Raw genomic sequence first — 19707 nt, 5'->3', positions numbered from 1 at the left:
CTACATCTTCCCCCTTTCTTCTTAAGTTCAATCTGCATATCGCAGTTGATCTGCGTGGCATCTTCTCATCGTTTCCTCAACATTCACTAGGTATGAGTATGGTCCATTTACTTTAACGATTTTTCCTTTTTTGTAGCCTTTGCCTGATCTGTCTAGTACCCATACGCCATCGCCCTCTCCGAACACCTTTGCGTTGACTCTCGGTTTGCTGTTCCCTTGTCTAACTAACTCTTTGTCAACTCTGTCGTTAACATCTGGTAGTAATAGATCTATTTTGCAGCGTAACTCGCGACCGAACATCATAAAAGCAGGTGTTTTTCCCGTCGCTCTCTTTGGGGATGTTCTATGAGCGAATAAAAATTTATTTAGTTTTTCTTGTAAGGTGCCAGTACTTCCTTTTGAAATTCCAATACGTTCTTTGAACGTTCGTACACAAAGCTCCGCCAATCCATTGCTTTTTGGGTGATATGGGGTGATACGTGCATGTTTTATGTTCAGATCTTTGCAGAAATTTTGGAATTCATACGAAGTCAGTTGAGGACCGTTGTCACTTACAATTATTCTTGGGTAGCCAATTTAGAAAATAGATCTTGTAATATATTGATCGTGGATTTTGTTGTGGTTGTTGACATGGGTATTACTTCGAGCCATTTCGATCTAGCATCTACAACGACTAACCACATTTTCCCTAAAAATGGTCCTGCGAAATCTATGTGGATTCTAGACCACACTTTTGTTGGAAAAGTCCATGAGAAAAGTGGCATCTCAACATCAGTGTTTCAAAGATGAATTCAATGTTTCGTAGTGTTGATTGTCAATAGATGGTCCAGGAAATATGTGATGTACAATGAATCACACAGAATTACATATTCTTTCCATCTTCCATTTTAGGATGAATATAAGCTAAGCTAAATTTAAAAAAATTGTAAATTATTCTGCCATTAATGAATGCAATATGAACAACTCTCTTCCATGAAGTGAATAATTTTTTTCCAACATTTTCCGGTTACTCAATGATAGGGGATTGATAATTATTTGTCTTCTATGGAAACATTATCTACAGCTGGTATCAATCAACTACACTTCAACTCCAAACTACCGTTGTAATACCAGTAGCCTACACAGTTTATCATGGGGTGACGTGTTTATTACAGCTGGTAACTTTAGATGCTAAATCATATTATCTCAATATGATCTTGAATCATGATCATCTTTCGTTCTTCGGTAGCCGCTAGGCCGACAATTTCGAAAACATAGGTCTGTAAAATGGATTAATAAATAATCATTATTAGCCACCCTATTAAAATTGCTGGTCAGAAACCATCCCCAATATTCACACAACATATTCCCAAAGTTTCATGCCGTTATGTCAAGTATTTTTCAAGTCATATGGAATAAGACAACTTTCAGCTCTGTTGTTTTAACATTTTTTTTTAAATCACTTTCAAAAAGTTCATGTAGTACCTACGTTTGTGTTTGAGACACTTCTGGCTCTATCATAGTTTCACAACTATTCTGTTCCACACTCCTATCTCTTGCAGTCGTTAACCATATCTATAATAAAATAAAGAGTTGGCTTATACATGTACGGGATAGGAAAATTATGTTTGACGCATCATCACGTCTGAACTACTGGACTAATTAACTTGAAATTTTGCATATAGACTAGATTCTTAATTAACCAAGGATAGTTATAGGCCTATTTTCAATTCTTAAAGATTTCATTACGTCAAGTTTTCAGATTATCAAGTTTGAAAATAGATCCTTGCGAAGCACGGGTTCCAGCTAGTCATTGAATAAATGGATAACGAGGGAAGCTCGTTGCCCCAATATTCAGTTTTAAACACTCAATATTAAAGATTCAAGCGAAATGAGATCAACTGTGATTGAACTTTATGACTTCATGATCTACTAACTCATAAGGTAGGAGCAGAACGAGTGGGTAGTGGTTTAGCTTTCAGTTTCAATCGATTTCACTAATCAGCTGGCAATGAAATACGCTAGCGATTTTACTAATCAGCTGGCAAAAAACATTAATTTGGATATGATCGTGATGAAACGCGATCAAGACTTGATGCTTTGCAATGCTATGCTTTTGTGTAGGGGCTAAGCTACACGAAGGGTTTTTCAGGCGTTTTCAGATGAGTCGGCAAAGCAGGAAGCTCTCGAATTGGCTGATTATCAGCTGATTTCCAAACGCAAACCTAATCAGCCAATCGGAGAGATTCCTGCCCTGCTGACTCGCCTGAGAACGCCTGAAAAAAAACACTCGTGTGGTCTTGCCCTGAAGGTGCAGACTTAAACGTCATGGAAACGCGCATTTCAATTTTCATCAGCTGATGAATTTTTACTAGTAGTTCTGTGAACAGTAGACCTCACGCAGTAGTCTCATCCACAAGTACCAGATGTCAACTGTTTTAAATGTTAACAAACTCAGTTCACGTTTGAATACACGTTTGTATTCCATATTATATACCGTAATTAATCCAGTTCCGTGATGATCTTTCTATCTGATGAAAATTAATTTTTTAGAATCAAAAATATTATTATTTCTCCAGCATTATTTAGTTCATTTGTTTATTTTTATCCACCTATTAAATTAGTTTTCTCGAATGTGAGAATATTGATACTGATGGGCACGCATAATAATACCATGACTGCAAAACAAAATATTGAAACCAAACCTTAAAGCTGCGATTAGACCAAATTTATAAAAAAAAATGTTAATAACTCAATCCTTTTGAATTTTATCAATTCATTAACAAGTCAAGCATAAGCCAGTTTAAAAATAATATAGGCTACAATCAGCAATAAGCTAGTCTGAAGTTGATATTTGATCTCTTTTGGTATAATATTGTTTGTAAAAGAAGGCGTATAGTTATAAATACAGGCATACTGAGCAAATTAGCAGATCTAGATAGGACATAAGATATAACAAGCTTTAAATCACACAGCAATAATTGATAAATACCTGAGTGTTTTGTCCTTGTTCTGAAAAATTTTATCACTGTCACCACATTATTCACTCACTTGTAAATTCTATCTTGTGGACCAATATAAAGGCCTTGTTAGCCAAACTTTTCACTTTCATTAATTTGACAATCATTATCATTTTAAAATGAGTCTCTTTTCGTCCGCGCAAGTTGATGTAGCAGACACACTGCCGACGGCGGAAGTAACGGTAGTCGTCGCTGAGGGGGGCGCGATGGAGTCCACTGACCAGATATCTCCAGTCACCACCATGAATCCTGGGAAAGTGATAAATCATCAAATATCTACCAAGAAGCAAGAAGGAGGATTATGTTAGAGGGGGTTCTCAAATCATTCTCTACCATTTTAGGGAAAACAATGGCCAGAGTAATGAAAGATGTAAAGGCGGAAATGAAGGAGGTGCAGGAATCATTGGAGGATATGTCGGTAAGGATAAGTAGGGATATGAAAGGGGTTATACAGGCAGCAGAGCTGGAAGTAGATGCATTATATAACAGAGTGGAAAGTTAGAGAGAGGAACTTTAAACTATGATAGATTTAAGAATGGAAGATCAGGCAGAAATTGCAAGGGGTTTAGTGGCACAGATAGATACAGTTACATGTAAATTGAATGAACGGATAGACAACTTATCAGTACATAACGACACACAGATACAGGAATTAGGAACAAAAATTAAAGCCGATTGTCAAAAAGAAATTCAGGAACAAGTCGCAATTACAAATCAGAGTATAAAATGTATCATAGACAAAAACACTAATACCATTGAATCTATCCACGGCAAACAAACCAGTATGTGCGCTCAACTAAATCGATTAAAAATTAATACTAATCAGAATTGAGTCTTGCAAATCTTTAGAAGCAGCTGTCCAAGAACATCAATCAACATTAACAAAACTAAATCAGGAAATAGAGATCAATAAGAATTCAAATAATAATCAGTGGCAAATAACTCAAGATAGAACTAGAAAACCAAGTCCATGAACTCCCACAAAGAACTCAAATAATCCAGTCAAATGATACTATTAATTCAACTAGCATACTGAATGGACTGGGTAGATTTGACAATACAGATTGCCACCTACAGCCGAAATCATTTATAGATCAAATAAAATTGGTACAATCCCTAACACCCACTTCGTGGAATATGTGGCGACTCTGATTGACTAGTTTGTTGGGCGATGAACCTCTGTTGTTCTTCCAGATCCATCATCACGAGTTCATTGTAGCTTTCCTGGAACAATATTGGAATAAAAATAGACAATTGGATACACTAGCCAATATTATATCTTGTAAATTTAATCCTAGGACAGATGACACATATATCAATTTTGTTACCACACTTCAGCTTAAGAATTCCCAACTAGAAGAACCCCTGAATGATTCCGCCCTGGCAAATATTATCTTGAAAAAACTACCTTTCTGAGTCACAATGACACTAGCTACACAATCTTTAACCGGTTGCAAACATCTTATAAATCACTTATATGGTATACAGTCTGTGATGGCAGTATCAAACCACCAATCAGACAAATCACACACTCAGAATCAGTATAATTCCAACACTTATCGATATGCTGACCAATTCTATGAATCACCGCCATATGATCGCCCCAGAATGACACCACGTTTTGAGTGATGACAACCATCAGAGAGAGAATAGAAATAATGGAAATTTTCAGAATCGTTCGGCAAATCATTATCTGCCGCAGGCAGGTCGAAAAAATTATTATGATGGCCATGATCGTCTATACACAAATAATAATAGATACTCAAATAATAGCTACCATAGAAAGCAAACCCACCACTACAACAACCCTCCACCAAATACAGAAACCACTACATCCAAACCACCCAGATTAGTCAGCATGCAGGAATTAGTAATTAATGAGAAAACAGAGGCTGTGGGAGACAGTGACTCCACCCATCCGGTATGTACAACATTTCACGAAGACTCACAAGAAGTAACATTACCAAAATCTGAGGAGACACCCCATAAGCAGCAATCACTATTGAACCTTCTATCCCCCCCCACGAAAATCTCTCACCGGCAATCATCACCCTACAGGAAACATACAACATAAAACTCAATCCAATCAGTCTACCAACCCTAAGCAACAGTATACATATTCCATCACCACAAGAGAACACCAACAGCCACCAGGATCATGCAATCAAGGAGTTGGTGAATACGGAGCAGACAGACAATGTACCAGATCCACGCATGGGACCTGCACATGTGCATAAAAGGACCCCGCCAAGGCACACCAAGGACCTCAAGATGGAGGATTGGGAGGACAGCATCTGGGAGAAAAGAAGCATGCATAGGAAGGCCCGGAGAAGAAAGCAACGTGGGAGGAACCATGCGCGCCAATACCATCCCCACACCCGGTCCAAGCAGCCGAGGAGGACACCAGACGACCAAAACCAGGATGGAATGCATGCGGGGAATGATGGCATTCATTTGCGGCACATGAAATTTAAAACAGCTGCCTATCAATGTGACCGCTACTGGGGAAAAACGAATGGAAAAAACTGCTTCAAATGGTTGCTGCCTGGATGGAAACAAGAGAGAATATCGTATGAAATTATTGGATGATGAAGAAATATGCTTTATAAAATTGGAAGAAAGGAAGAGTGGTTTATTGAAAGAAAGGCTGAATGCTTTGATTTTTTTTTTGTTTCTTGTATTTAGGGCAATGATATTAATTAAAGGCTATTGTTATTGAATGTATTTATTATTGATTGGAAATCTTGCATTATGAAATTGTCTGTTGATATGATTGTGAGTGTTGATAAAGAAACTATGTGGATACTATTGAAAGAAAATAGATATGAAGCTTTGGATCAATTAAGAGAAATTATTATCAAAGGAGCAAGGGGTTATTTGAATCAGTACACTAGATTTCGGGGCTTTAAATTTATGAAGGAAAAATTATCAATAATGGGACGGCCTCATCTATCAATATCAACAAGCATAGCAGCTAACCTAATCCAACATGTCAACATTCACAGCAACACAACACAAGAAGAAACCAGATAGCCATGAAAATTTTACAAGCAATATTGTCGAATTTGAAAAATATGATAAGAACACAAATAAAAACAATATTATCAGTTAAATACTGACCTGCCTAGATAAATTTAATATTGGATCTTTGCCTTGTGTCACCAAATTTGTATTTAATCTGCCCAAGATGATAGAAACCTGCAACAAATCAGGGGACAGTTTTAAATTATTTGTTTTCTCTCTATTTATCGATTAGAAAAGGCCACAAGATAGAATAATTGAAATAAAGTGAGATAATTACATTCAAATGTGAAAAAATGCAAAAGTTAGGTTAACTGGAACCAAGCCGATGGTAAATTGTGATGTATTGAAAGGAAATGGAAGTCGTAGACTAGCAAATGCCCACTAGATCAAAACCAGTAGCTGTTATCGACCAGCTGGTAGAAAGATAAAATTAGTTTTGTGATTATATGTATTATCTGTGTATTCAATTAATGTCTATATTATATTTATTTAGTTGTTTTATATTTATTATTATTGTATGTAGTTACCAAAGCCCTAAAGCAAATCTAGTTACCTCAAATTGTAGAACCAAAGACCAAAGAATATAGCATAGCGAAAATTGTACCTGTACCTAGAAAATGTTATTAAAATAAGCAAGGCCTAAAAATTATAAATAATGTATGAGCCCAACAACGTTACCTGAATATTTGAAAGAAGTTTATAGTATTGAGAAACCAGATGTTGATGTTGTGAGGAAGTGTAGAATATTAGAAATAAATAAGTCTCAAAGATTAATACTCAATGTGTGTAATCTCTATTAAAAACATGTAAGATAGAGTGAATTCCAATCAACAAACTATTAAATATTATAACAACTGATTTATGTCATCTATTTTGCATAACATCTGGTTTCTGGTATACTACATCTTCCCCCTTTCTTCTTAAGTTCAATCTGCATATCGCAGTTGATCTGCGTGGCATCTTCTCATCGTTTCCTCAACATTCACTAGGTATGAGTATGGTCCATTTACTTTAACGATTTTTCCTTTTTTGTAGCCTTTGCCTGATCTGTCTAGTACCCATACGCCATCGCCCTCTCCGAACACCTTTGCGTTGACTCTCGGTTTGCTGTTCCCTTGTCTAACTAACTCTTTGTCTACTCTGTCGTTAACATCTGGTAGTAATAGATCTATTTTGCAGCGTAACTCGCGACCGAACATCATAAAAGCAGGTGTTTTTCCCGTCGCTCTCTTTGTTGATAATGGTATATCTTGAAATCGAAGGTGGAAAAGATGTGCTCTATTGTTTTCCCCTAACTTTTCGTTTTTTGACTTCAATACATTTTCCAAAGGAAACCTTGATAGCATATCCGCCGTTGCATTATCTGCACCTCTGTGATAATTTATTGAGTAGTCGTATGAGCTCAAAATTGAAGCCCATCTAGCAATACGGTTGGAAACAACTTTTGGAATAGAGTCATTTCCACCGAAAACTTTCACTTAAAGTAGATACAAAAGGGGGAGTCTGGCACACAAGTGTGCCAGACTCCCCCTTTACCTCAAGGTCATCCAGGTCAACCACCCCTAACCTCAAGGTCATCCAGGTCAACCACCCTAACCTCAAGGTCATCCAGGTCAACCACTCTCAACCTCAAGGTCATCTTGGTCAACCAAACCTAACCTGAAGGTCATCCAAGTCAACCACCTTAACCTCAAGGACATCCCGGTCAACCACCCCCAACCTCAAGGTTATCCAGGTCAACCACCCCAACCTCAAGGTCATCCAGGTCAACCACCCCCAACCTCAAGGTCATCCAGGTCAACCACCCCCAACCTCAAGGTCATCCAGGTCAACCACCCTAACCTCAAGATCATCCAGGTCAACCACCCCCAACCTCAAGGTCATCCAGGTCAACCACCCTAACCTCAAGGTCATCCAGGTCAACCACCCCCAACCTCAAGGTCATCTAGGTCAACCAAACCTAACCTCAAGGTCATCCAAGTCAACCACCTTAACCTCAAGGTCATCCAGTCAACCACCCCCAACCTCAAGGTCATCCAGGTCAACCACCCTAACCTCAAGGTCATCCAGGTCAACCACCCCCAACCTCAAGGTCATCCAGGTCAACCACCCTAACCTCAAGGTCATCCAGGTCAACCACCCTAACCTCAAGGTCATCCAGGTCAACCACCCCCAACCTCAAGGTCATCCAGGTCAACCACCCTAACCTTAAGGTCATCCAGGTCAACCACCCTAACCTCAAGATCATTAAAAAAAAAATTTTTTTTTAAATTTAAAAAAAATAAAAAAAAATTAAAAATTAAAAAAAAATTAAAAAAAAATTAAAAGAAATTGAAAAAAAAATAAAAAAAAATGAAAAAAAATTAAAAATTAGAAAAAAATTAAAAATTAAAAAAAAATTAGAAAAAAAAATTAAAAAAAAAAAAAAAATTAAAAAAAAATTTTTTTTTAAATTTAAAAAAAAAAACTGAAAAAAAATTAAAGAAAAAAAAAATAAAAAAAAAAAAAAAAAATTAAAAAAAAATTAGAAAAAAAAATTAAAAAAAAAATTTTTTTTTAAATTTAAAAAAAAAAAAAAAAAAATTAAAAAAAAAAAAAAAATTAAAAAAAAATTAAAAAAAAAAAAAAAAAAAATTAAAAAAAAAAAAAAAAAATAAAAAAAATAAATAAATGTTTCCAATAGAAATTTACTATAGGAGTTGATAGTGCAGGATGTGCCTTGTACTCTTAACTATTGTTCCTACAATATACCTGTTTGATTGCAATAATGAGCAATTCTAGCCTTCTACTAGCTCCTATACTATGTATACTTTACCAACTATGTTTATGCTCATTGCAGCATGCTGTAAGTGAACAGTGACTGATCAGTGACTGATCAGTGACTGATCAGTGACTGATCAGTTACTGATCAGACTGATCAATGACTGAACAGTGACTGATCAGTGACTGATCAGTGACTGAACAGTGACTGATCAGTTACTGATCAGACTGATCAGTGACTGAACAGTGACTGATCAGACTGATCAGTGACTGTTCAGTGACTGATCAATAACTGAACAGTGACTGAACAGTGACTGATCAGTTACTGATCAGACTGATCAGTAATTGAACTGACTGACTGACCACTGAGTGGACGACCCAATGATGCTATACAGACATGTGACAGGAGGAGTGAGGGTCATTGAGAATATGTCATGTCTGAGCATGGAGTGGGAGTCATTGAAAATATCAATCTTCAATACCATTTTGATCTCTAGAGCAGCATGACCATGTTGATCTAGAGTCTCTCATGGACATCTTGATCTAGTAGGTCTACCATGTACATATTGATCTGGAGTGATAGGCCTCCATGACCATGTAGAGTGACAGGTTGTGCATGAGCATCTTGAGCTAGAGTCCTTAATGCTGGCGACCATTGGTCATGTGACAGAGGGAGGTGGAGTGGAGTCGCCTAAAGTAAAGTAAGGTGATTTTTTACCTATATGAATTAATGAAACTCTCAATCAATGGTTAACACATAAAATGAGGTTTATGACATGTTTACATCATTACATGAGAGTTGTTTTAGACAGTGGATCAGCCAATGATGGTTTATTTCTTTATTAACATATTACAAATGGTAATACATTAGATATTAACTGATTGGTGTGATGAGGGCTACTACCAAATTGAAGCCGTCTTGGCCTCGGCCGGTGGGATGCCTGGCGGCGGTCGGCGGCGGCCGGCAGCAGTCGGCGGCGGCCAGACGACTGGCGGCGGCCGGGCGACTTGTGGGGCGACTGGCGGCGGCCGGGCGACTGGCGGCGGGCTGACTGGTAGTGGTGGGCCAGTCTACCCACTACATACAAAAAAAATATATATCCTCTGGTTCTGTTGATACTGACATTTAATACTTACCTTTACCGCCTTGGATTTGAGCTTGGAACCTCCAACTTGGGAAGCTGACTTGCTAACCAGTTGTGGGGTGTATACCTGTTTGATCTATTCTGTGTCCCAAATAGTTTACCGATTCCTCAAACCATTTACATTTTGTGGTTTGTACTCGAAGTCCATTGTTTTCAAAACGTTTTAACACTTCCCTGACTCTGTTAATGTGTTCTTCTCTTGTGGGAGCTGTTATTATTACATTGTCTAAAAGACATGCAACGCCTTCCAAGCCAGCCAAGATTTGATCCATTTTACACTGAAAAGCTGCTGTTGCTATTTTTATCCCAAAAGGAAGGCGTGAATATCTGAAAAATCCTTTATGAGTAGAAATAGTGAGATACTTTTGTACAGAAGTATCAACTTTATTTACCCACATTATATTTATCCCGCTTTTATTTTTATCCCACTCAAAGCACTGAGGGCGCCCTAATTTTATTTCGACTATGTATCACTCACGTGCTGAATTTTTATAAGTTGCTGGCGGCGATCCGAAATTCCTGGTAGTCCTGGATTGTTGGTAGCCGAAGTCGTCTCCTCCAAGGGATTAAATGAATATTTATTATGTCATATGAGCATGGACTATATTCTGACAAGTTTGAATCACATTATTGTGTAGTAGTGAGGCTAGGATAGCACCAATCAGAGTGGATATTTTAATAATATGCAAATTCAAAAATACTGAAGTATGGTTGTGAAAACAATAGGGTAGGTCTAAGCCCACTTGCTTGCTAGAGGTTACCGGGAACAGCCACCAATTTATAGAGCACAAGACTAGATCCCTTTTCAATATTTGCACATTTAAGCATTCAAAGTTAATATTTAGAAATTAATTGTATAAGACTAAGTGAATTGTATTATAACAGGAGTCATTAATATTAAACAATCCCCTAGAAGAAAACGACAGCAGCCCACCACGAAGGCCTAGGACATCAAAACTAAACTGGAGTGCCATCAAAATTATGAATTTCAACACATGACTTTATTTGAGAGGGCCCTCAGTGCTTCGAATTATCATAATCTATAAAAGGTAGCTCGTCGAAAGGTTGTTTAAATATTAAAAGTAATATCAAAACTTGTGCAAGTATTAAAAAGTAGAGGGAATATTTTTTAAGAAAAGTTTATGAGATTACTATAAATATGCACTGAGGGAATATCTATTAATATTTGATTTATTATAATTACATGCTCACTTATATATTTTTATCAGTAATTTATTAGATTTTTTACAAAGCTCACGTTCATAAGATGAATTTATTTATCTAATTTCCACCAGAGGCCGAACCCAAGCCCTGAGAGATATACACATATATATATTTTGAGATTTTTAATTTTTATTTAATTTTTATATTAATTTGGAAAGAAGATTCATAAAGTTTTATTCGACAAGCAACAGCAAGTATAATAACTGAGCTGTATAATTGGAAAGAACATATTTGCTAATTAAAGAAGCACATGGTAATAATTCGTGCTAAGAAACAAAGTTGTGAGCTATCTGTGATATTTTTTGATATATATTTATTATAATATTATTTTTATATTTGTTGCTCTATATTTTTTATTTATTGCTCGTTGAATTTTTCATGTAACTATATGTTTTTATGTTCATTGAATGGTGTGCCTTTCATTTATTATCCTATCTCCATGCATGACCAATCTTGTTATATTTTATTTTATTATTATTATTGACCTATTATTAAAATTATCAGCCAACTGTATTCTTCACCGAATAAGTTGGATCAATTAGCGATATACAGCAGTGATTGTTAAGTCTTTGGAAATAATATGTTCCCGAGATTTATTTGAATTATCCTGTACCAGCACATCTGATTTGAAGAAACTTAAAGGTCATAGTATTAAGTGCAGCAACGATGTAAATTAATAGAATTTATAAGGTATTCTGATAGAGTGTCGCCTTTGATTCCACTCGGTATCATTTTTCATTGCTGACCACTTTGGCGAATGGTGGCGGGTGGCATTGGTGGCGATACCGCATTGTCTAGTACGATAATCAGAGCCCTTATATCTGTCTATCTCTACCGCATCTATATTTGTGGAGTACACCAAATCAGTCACAAAAACTGTGAACTGTTAAAGCGGCCGACGTTTGCAGCCAGCGAAAGCAGAGAATTGTTTGAGCTCCCATGAGAACTGGTAAGAAATTGGTACTATTGCTCTTTCAGGAGTCACGAAAAATATTATATATTCAAAAATCTTTGCTCTACCGACTGCGGCCATGCAGGGCACACGTTATAGAAAAAATAACGTTACAACATATAAACATTCAAACATTAAGAGAAATGCCAAACTGTCAACTTGAATCTTAGACCTCACTTCGTTCAGTCAATTACATTTTTGTAATTGCACAGGAAGAAACAGAAAGATTCAGATATAATAAGCATAGCATCAGCTATGGTCCTGCACCCTTCAGTCTACTAGCGCTACCTGGTCGTGGGTTCGAACCCCGTCGGTAGGCATGGAAGTTTGATCATCTCATCAATCACTCATAAACAAAAAGCTTATGTGGACATTATCCGCAATTGGAAATTTGTTTCTCCAATAAGTTGCTCTAATGCAAGCCACATTGTCAATACTCTATTCTCTTCATAAATGGAAAAATCATGAGAACTCTGCATATTTTCAAACTCCCATTGCGATAATTGAACTTATTTTTTCGCCTACATTTACGTTATCATAAATTATTCTCGCAGTATCATTCTGTGTAATGTTCTATGCGTAGATGCAAGAAGAAAAAATCTTCAACATACATCAGCCCTTGAATTCATCCGCTTATTTTCCATGTCATGATTGATGAAAACCTCGTTGATAAATGGGGTGAACACAAGCGAGAAGAGCAGGCATTCGTCTTTGATCCTTCACTCGGATCATCTTCACTGCTTTGGCCATTTCTACATAACTCGAGTACACTCGTATTATATATGTTTATTTTTCTCTTCGAATTGATTTTTGCGCTGATCAGGCCATAGTTCATATTTATTGGATCAACAGATTTGACATGAATGATTATTTAAGAATTAAAGTACGTAACAAGAGCCCAGTAGATTTCAAAGGGAAAATCTTTTGCTGTCATTGTAACAGCCTGTTATTACAGGGAAGAACGCCCATCCTTGCCATCTGTAGTGATAATTTGTGTATTTATTAGGGTGAAGTAAACTCATCTAATGTTTGATGTTCACTCTGAACTCAACTTCACTCTCATCAAGTTTCTCAATAACACCCACCAACTCAATTCAACCGTTATCTTATTCATATCATACTGGTTGTCCCTCTTATTAGAATCTTATGCACATTCATGAACAGGTCAGCTACCAAATGCACAACTTCAATTGAATTCGTAAATAACCAGTCAGCCAACTTGCCAGCCAGTTAACTGTTGGAACTGGAGCAGAGCAAGTCCCACTGAATGAAAATAGTCATAGTCACGGTTGATACGGACTGAGCCTCTACAGGCGAATTCTCAGTTCGAGCTAAATTAACCACAAAGTAGAAACTTCCCCACCGTTTTTGGTCCTTGTCTCTAATGCACTTGGTGAGAGTGGAGAGCGAATAAATAATATTCCTTTATAGCTGCAAGCTTAGGGATTAATGCGGATTCAGATTCGTAGTTACGCCATCTCACTTAAGTCTCAAACTTTTGCTACTGAGTTGCTGCTACAGTACCACCGTACTGATGCTGTTGCTGTTGCCTTCAACGGGCATCATTGCTGTACAAACTTGCTTGAAATCTTGTCAGCTTTCATTATCGAGAAATGGAAAAGTTGAATTCAGATTTAATAATACTGTATTTAGCTGTAGTTTTCAAATTGTAGCAGCTTCGAGATTTCAATTGAATATATTATAAAAGTTAAAAGTTTTACATTCCTCTTCAGATAAAATTGGAATGATTGAATTTAAATTCGAATTCAAATTGAATCTATAGAATGAATATTGCATTACCGTACCCCCAATGTTCCACAATGTTTTGAGTTTGTCTGAGTTTCAGTTATTCTACTGTACTTGAAAACATCTTTTATTTCACATTTTATTCTGAACAACAGTATAATAAAACCCACCTAGAAATAATCTACATAGCAGGTCATACTAATCGAGGAAACGGCTCTCAATATGGAGTTGAATGAACATGGAGTTTCACAAGTAAAGAATACAATTGACATTTTATACTAATTTAGAAATTTCGCTCCATATTCTAATAGTGCAAAGAAAGATTCGAGAGATTTTACATATCTCATCGTATTAGATACAATGTAGAATCTTTATTTTATAGAACTAGAGCTAGCAGTTAGCCCCTCATATCTCGTATTTTCAGGAGAATTTAGCATTGGAATATTTTACTTGATGCAAAATATTAGAGGATAGCATCTTCTGAACTGCTGGAGTGAAGTTGAATTCTCTCCAGTCTAGAGAGAATAACAAGCGTCAATCTTTCTTCAAATCATACTAATTAGTTCGACGGTGGAGACGTCGCATTTGCAAGATCTGTCAAAGAATATGTAAATTTAGTCTAGCAGTGCAAACACAAGACGCTTCTGAACGAGCAGCTTCCGACGAATCCGCTTGCACTCGGTGCTCCTGATGTAACAGATTGAAGAGCAACCGTCGTCGATTCACGAGAGTACAATTCCATCGATCCGTATGAAATCGATTCCAACTCACATTTTACGTTCCGGTGCTCCGTTCATTAAAATCTATCAGCCTCGATTTCGGGCCACGTGACCTCGTTCATGGGGATGTGCTTCTCCACCTCTTCCATCCGTCCCACCCCCCACCACAGCTTCTCTTAGGACAATATTGATTAATGACTCTCATATCTGATGAAGCAGTCGGACTGCCAAAAAAGTTAGTGATATCAGTTGTAACACTAAATGTGATACCCCCATTAATCTGGCTCAATAATATTTCTCCTGCTATGCCTTATCTCCTTCATAAGGAAGCTGGATAACTAATGCTCGCACAAAAACATCGATCCTACATATCCCTTCATTAAATAAAATCATAACCAATGTGTAATATGAATCACATATTATTTCTCATTTACAAAAAATACCAATAGGTTCTAAAATGGTTATTGTGAATAACCCTTCTCCACTTGAAGCACTCTTCCATCATTCCAACTTATGAAAATTCAAAATAAATATATACATAGAATAATTCCATGGTAAGTGGTAGCATATGATGCATTAGATTGAATCGTTAATTATCTGTTACAGACATAACGATTTGCCGTGGAATATAAGAAAGTTCGTTCACAATCGACTAGGTGAACTGAAGTTTGGTGAAGATCTTCGCAAGGTTCCTCCCTGGTCGCGGTCAGCTTGGTCGCACACTGACCTCCTGCGTCTACGCTCCGGACGAGTCGCTGCTCAGGTGATTATATTTTCATTCATTTGAGCGATAGACACTCTGGCCTTCTAAAGGTGCGTACATATTTACGCGCCGCGAACATGAGCAATCCACTTTTAATCAGCTGAAGCCAAGCTTTTTATGTCTATATCTTATACCGGTTCTGTAAAAATACAGATATAGTCAGCTGATTAAAAGTGAATTGCTCATGTTCGCGGCGCGTATATCTGTACGCACCTTTAGATACATTCAATTCATGGAAGATTAAAATAACCTATTAATATAGCATCGACATTTATAATCATTGAATTTGAAAACACTGTTGAAGTGGAAACACTACTTACTTTTTAGCAGTGACGACGTTTTGACCTGATGTGGGTCATTTTCAGAGTAAAGGTAGTCACTGCTGAAAGAAGTGTTTCCACTTCAAAAGTGTTTTTAAATTTTAATTTTGAATTGATAGAGAAAAAATGCATAGACGACTCAATAAATATGTAGACAATGGATTGAGAAATCTCACTTCAAAACTAAATTGTGAGTAACATTCTAGGTGAGCTCTGAACCTGCAGATATAACTCCTGGTAAGAAATAACTGAAACTAAGTAGAGATTCGCAATAAACAAGTAGTTCATTATGTTTTTATTCAGTTATGATACTACGCTTATTAATTTATTCTATGTTACTGTTCCAAACAATAAATTCGTTCTTCTTTTCTATTCCATCTGGGGTATGTTTTGCAATTTCTTCTCGATAAATACTACAATATTGAATTGCTTTCAGAATCACTTCGTTCATTATTTCAGTGCTTATTCATAATTATAAATAACTTTTAATTTTTTGATATTCAACTTCTGATAATTGTCTATGAAACAATAAATTGAGCATTGAAACAATAACTATCATTTCTTTAGGAATGACTTTGGAGATGAAATTTAAATCATTTAATAGCTTACAATGTAATAATTAAATATACCACATTCTGGTTGCGAGAGGCATCAAGCAGATCTTTTACCTAGGACGGCAAATTTTCTCTGATTTCTTCTGCCTCTCGCCAACAGTTGTCACTTGTATGAAAATATGAATCAATGAATCTGAACGGGTTGGCTTTTCCACAGCCCCGCCCATATCATCCCTCTCAATACTCTCAACGCTATGAACGCGTGAGTTTTGAATTATTGTGATTCGATACCTTTATATCAAACAACACTTCTTCATTTGAGAACGTCAAGAATACAACAACGTTCATAATTTCGCCAATGATATACTATGGATAATGTACTATGATAAATCAAGTATTAACTGCTCATAACACTCGATAGATTCTTCAATATTATCACAATAGCAAAGTCAAATACAGGCAATGAATCCTACATAGGATGGAATTTTACACTGACAAAGACAATGGGCTAGTTATTTATAACAATCTATATCGTTATAGTGTTGTTTGAAGTATAGTAGCCAAAACAAATCCAGTATATTTTCTTCTTAGTTGAATTTTCAGGTCTGCAAATATGCTACAGATTGGAGTTCTAGTTTTTCAATTGCTTGATAGTTTTCTAATACCCTTGGACTCATTGAATCGTGACATTTTTGTGTGTTTTCAAAGTTCATGTCTAATCTCAAAAATTGTTGAATGCCTTATACTGTATAATCGAAGTTCTTATTGGTTGAAATATTTTACAGGAGAGCCATTCTGTACAATTTTTCCATATAGGAATTCTTGAAATTTCATTTTAGAATGAAAATCTCAACTCATAAAGAACATCATGAAGATTGAGAATAATTTCATTCTGGGAAATCTTCAACACATTACAACAAAAGTAGTGGTCTCTTTAAAAAGGGCCGAGGAAACATGAAATTGTTCTCCTTAACCATAAACTTTGGGCCTCGAAGTCGTAAAAGAAGTCATGTGGCCGAGCACTGAAATAATGTATGAGTTGTTGGTTCCATGGAATGACTTAGGCCATCCTTAATGTTTTCAAGCTTCTTCCTTTGGTTTATAAAAGACACGTGCCGATGTGGATGCGTAAGAGTATCATCAAATTATATATTATTGTGTGATTAGACTTCGTTCGAGATTAATCTATGAACTGGATAAATTATTCTCTACTTCCATATTAATTTATTGGATTCCATATAGATATTTTGAAAAGATTATTTTTGATCCATGTGTTTGACAACAAATGCTTTGTGTCGTAATTTTCAAATTATAGATATAGAAAGTGGAATCACAGTGAATATTATTCTAATGATATTTCGTGGTAGATTGTGTTGAATCCAACTCGAATCATATATCAAATCAAAATAAACAGCCCATTACAGATTACAGTTATCATCATTTCCACACTCAAATTCTAGCAAAGTATTCATATCACAAATAATACTTGAAATTTTACATTGAATTTATTGATTCTGATCCATTAGAATTGAATTCAAATGATGGAATAAATCATTTTAAAAGTTAATATTGCGAATTTTTTGAAAGTGAAAAAAGGAGAATTCATGAGGAAAATTCACCTCCAGAGATCACTTGAACCATTGATGGATATATTACAGAGCTGCCAGTATCACTACATGTTATTAGCTCTTATCAGCTCTTATTACCCCTTGATAGTTCAGAATTTCTATGCTGGCGACAGTCTATTTTAATTTTGAACAGCAATGAAGACTGGGTACAAAAACATATAAAATGTTAACAAAGTTAGACAATCTATCACATAGGAAATAAATTTGAGAACTCGGAATCTCAAACATGACACAGAGCAACAGATTTTACAGTTTGGATGAGCAGAACAAGGTGCAGTACGTTTAACAGTGGAGTCATCAACCAATGGGATAACTTCTCCCCTAGGAGCTTCAAATCGAATTTCTCAGTAGTCCTATTCCTGTCCCTATCTACCCTCCATCTCTCAGTTGACAACTGGAAGCAGACAATCATTTATACTGTGCTAAACATAATATATTTTTAATAATTAATGACATGAATATGTCACATTATTATTCAACTTATTGTGTTTCCTGACAAACGTTTTGTATGTTGAGTAATTAAAACTGGATTGTATCGATAGTTTTGAAATTTCTAGTCAGTTTTTTGTGTTCTCTATTATTCAATTTCCATTAAAAAATTGTTAATTAGAAATTTTTATCAATTATATCAAGGCATTTCCATGAATGTTCTTTCACATTGTTAACTAGTTCCAATCTATCTGATTATTTGATCGTAGCTCACACATAAATTCATCACTACTTACCTCGTTCTCTGATAATATTAACTATTTTTGGAATATAACAATGTTCATGATGTTCACAAACGAAAATGTGGTTCTGATAGAATGAAGAGACTTATTCAATTAGTGGAGAAAAATTCAAATTATAAAGGATTTGGAGTTGGATTTAAACAAGAACATCTTCTCCAACAGGGCTGTTCCAACAAGAAATAATATTGTGAATAGGCGCAACAGAAAATTATTATGATTATCTTAGTCAATTTATCCCTATGTATAAAAATGAATGTCTGTGTGTTAGTTTGTTTGTTAGTTTGTTTGTGAGTTTGTTTGTTAGTATGTTTGTTACCTATAGACTCAAAAGCTACTTGACAGAACGGCATGAAACTTTGAGGATATGTTGTGTGAATATTGGGGATGGCTTATGACCAGAAATTTTTTGTTTAAATTGTATCTGAAGCCTGATAATTGGGAATCTGAAATCAAACTTTGCATGGATGGGGTGGTGCTCCTGAAATTTTTACAGATATGGGACTTGTGGCAGTCGATAGAGCTTATCAATGACTTTTCTAGGTATGAATTTGATCGAAATCGTTGGAGCCGTTTTCGAGAAAATCGCGAAAACCCCTGTTTTTGACAACATTTTCGCCATTTCAGCCGCCATCTTGAATCGCATTTGATCGAAATTTCAAGTCATTCCGTTGATTGGGAGATGAGATATCGTTTACACAGACGCACATACACTCATATATATACACACACACACACACACACACACACACACACACACACACACACACACACACACACACACACACACACACACACACAAAACCACTTTTTTTGGACTCAGGGAACCTTGAAACGTATAGAAATTTAGAAATTGGGGTACCTTAATTTTTTCGGAAAACAATACTTTTTTACTATGGTAATAGGGCAAGGAAAGTAAAAATTAGTAACTATTAGTTCTGTGAATAGTAGACCTCACACAGTATTTTTATCCTCAAGTACCTGATTGAAACTATAGACCTTATGGAAATACAGCAATAGACTGGCTTCTCCACACATCTGTGTAATCACTTGTCAGCTGATTTATGATGAATAAATCTATAGTCTGATTTTACTTTCCTTGCCCTATTACCATAGGTAAGGAAAGTATTGCTTTCCGAAAAAAA

General features: G+C 36.0%; 1 protein-coding gene and 1 long non-coding RNA gene across 2 annotated transcripts in view; one reads left to right on the top strand and one right to left on the bottom strand.

Annotated features, from left to right (window-relative positions):
- LOC111055255 (dipeptidase 1) overlaps window positions 1-19707 on the top strand; it is a 206463-nt gene that overhangs the window by 120921 nt on the left and 65835 nt on the right. The window contains exon 5 of the mRNA XM_039423477.1: window positions 15176-15332. Coding sequence (XP_039279411.1) covers window positions 15176-15332 — 157 coding nt within the window. The remainder of the gene's footprint in view (window positions 1-15175; window positions 15333-19707) is intronic.
- Window positions 2742-6408, bottom strand: LOC120350377. Its single transcript, XR_005570729.1, has 4 exons — window positions 6301-6408; window positions 6120-6197; window positions 4127-4223; window positions 2742-3248 (listed from the first exon to the last, which is right to left on the bottom strand). It is a non-coding gene; the product is annotated as an uncharacterized LOC120350377 (long non-coding RNA).

Source organism: Nilaparvata lugens, chromosome 3 (assembly GCF_014356525.2).
Source record: "Nilaparvata lugens isolate BPH chromosome 3, ASM1435652v1, whole genome shotgun sequence".
In the NCBI taxonomy this organism is placed as follows: Eukaryota; Metazoa; Arthropoda; class Insecta; order Hemiptera; family Delphacidae; genus Nilaparvata; species Nilaparvata lugens.
Note: the sequence above shows the minus strand (reverse complement) of the source record. Positions and strands in the feature narration are given on the sequence as shown.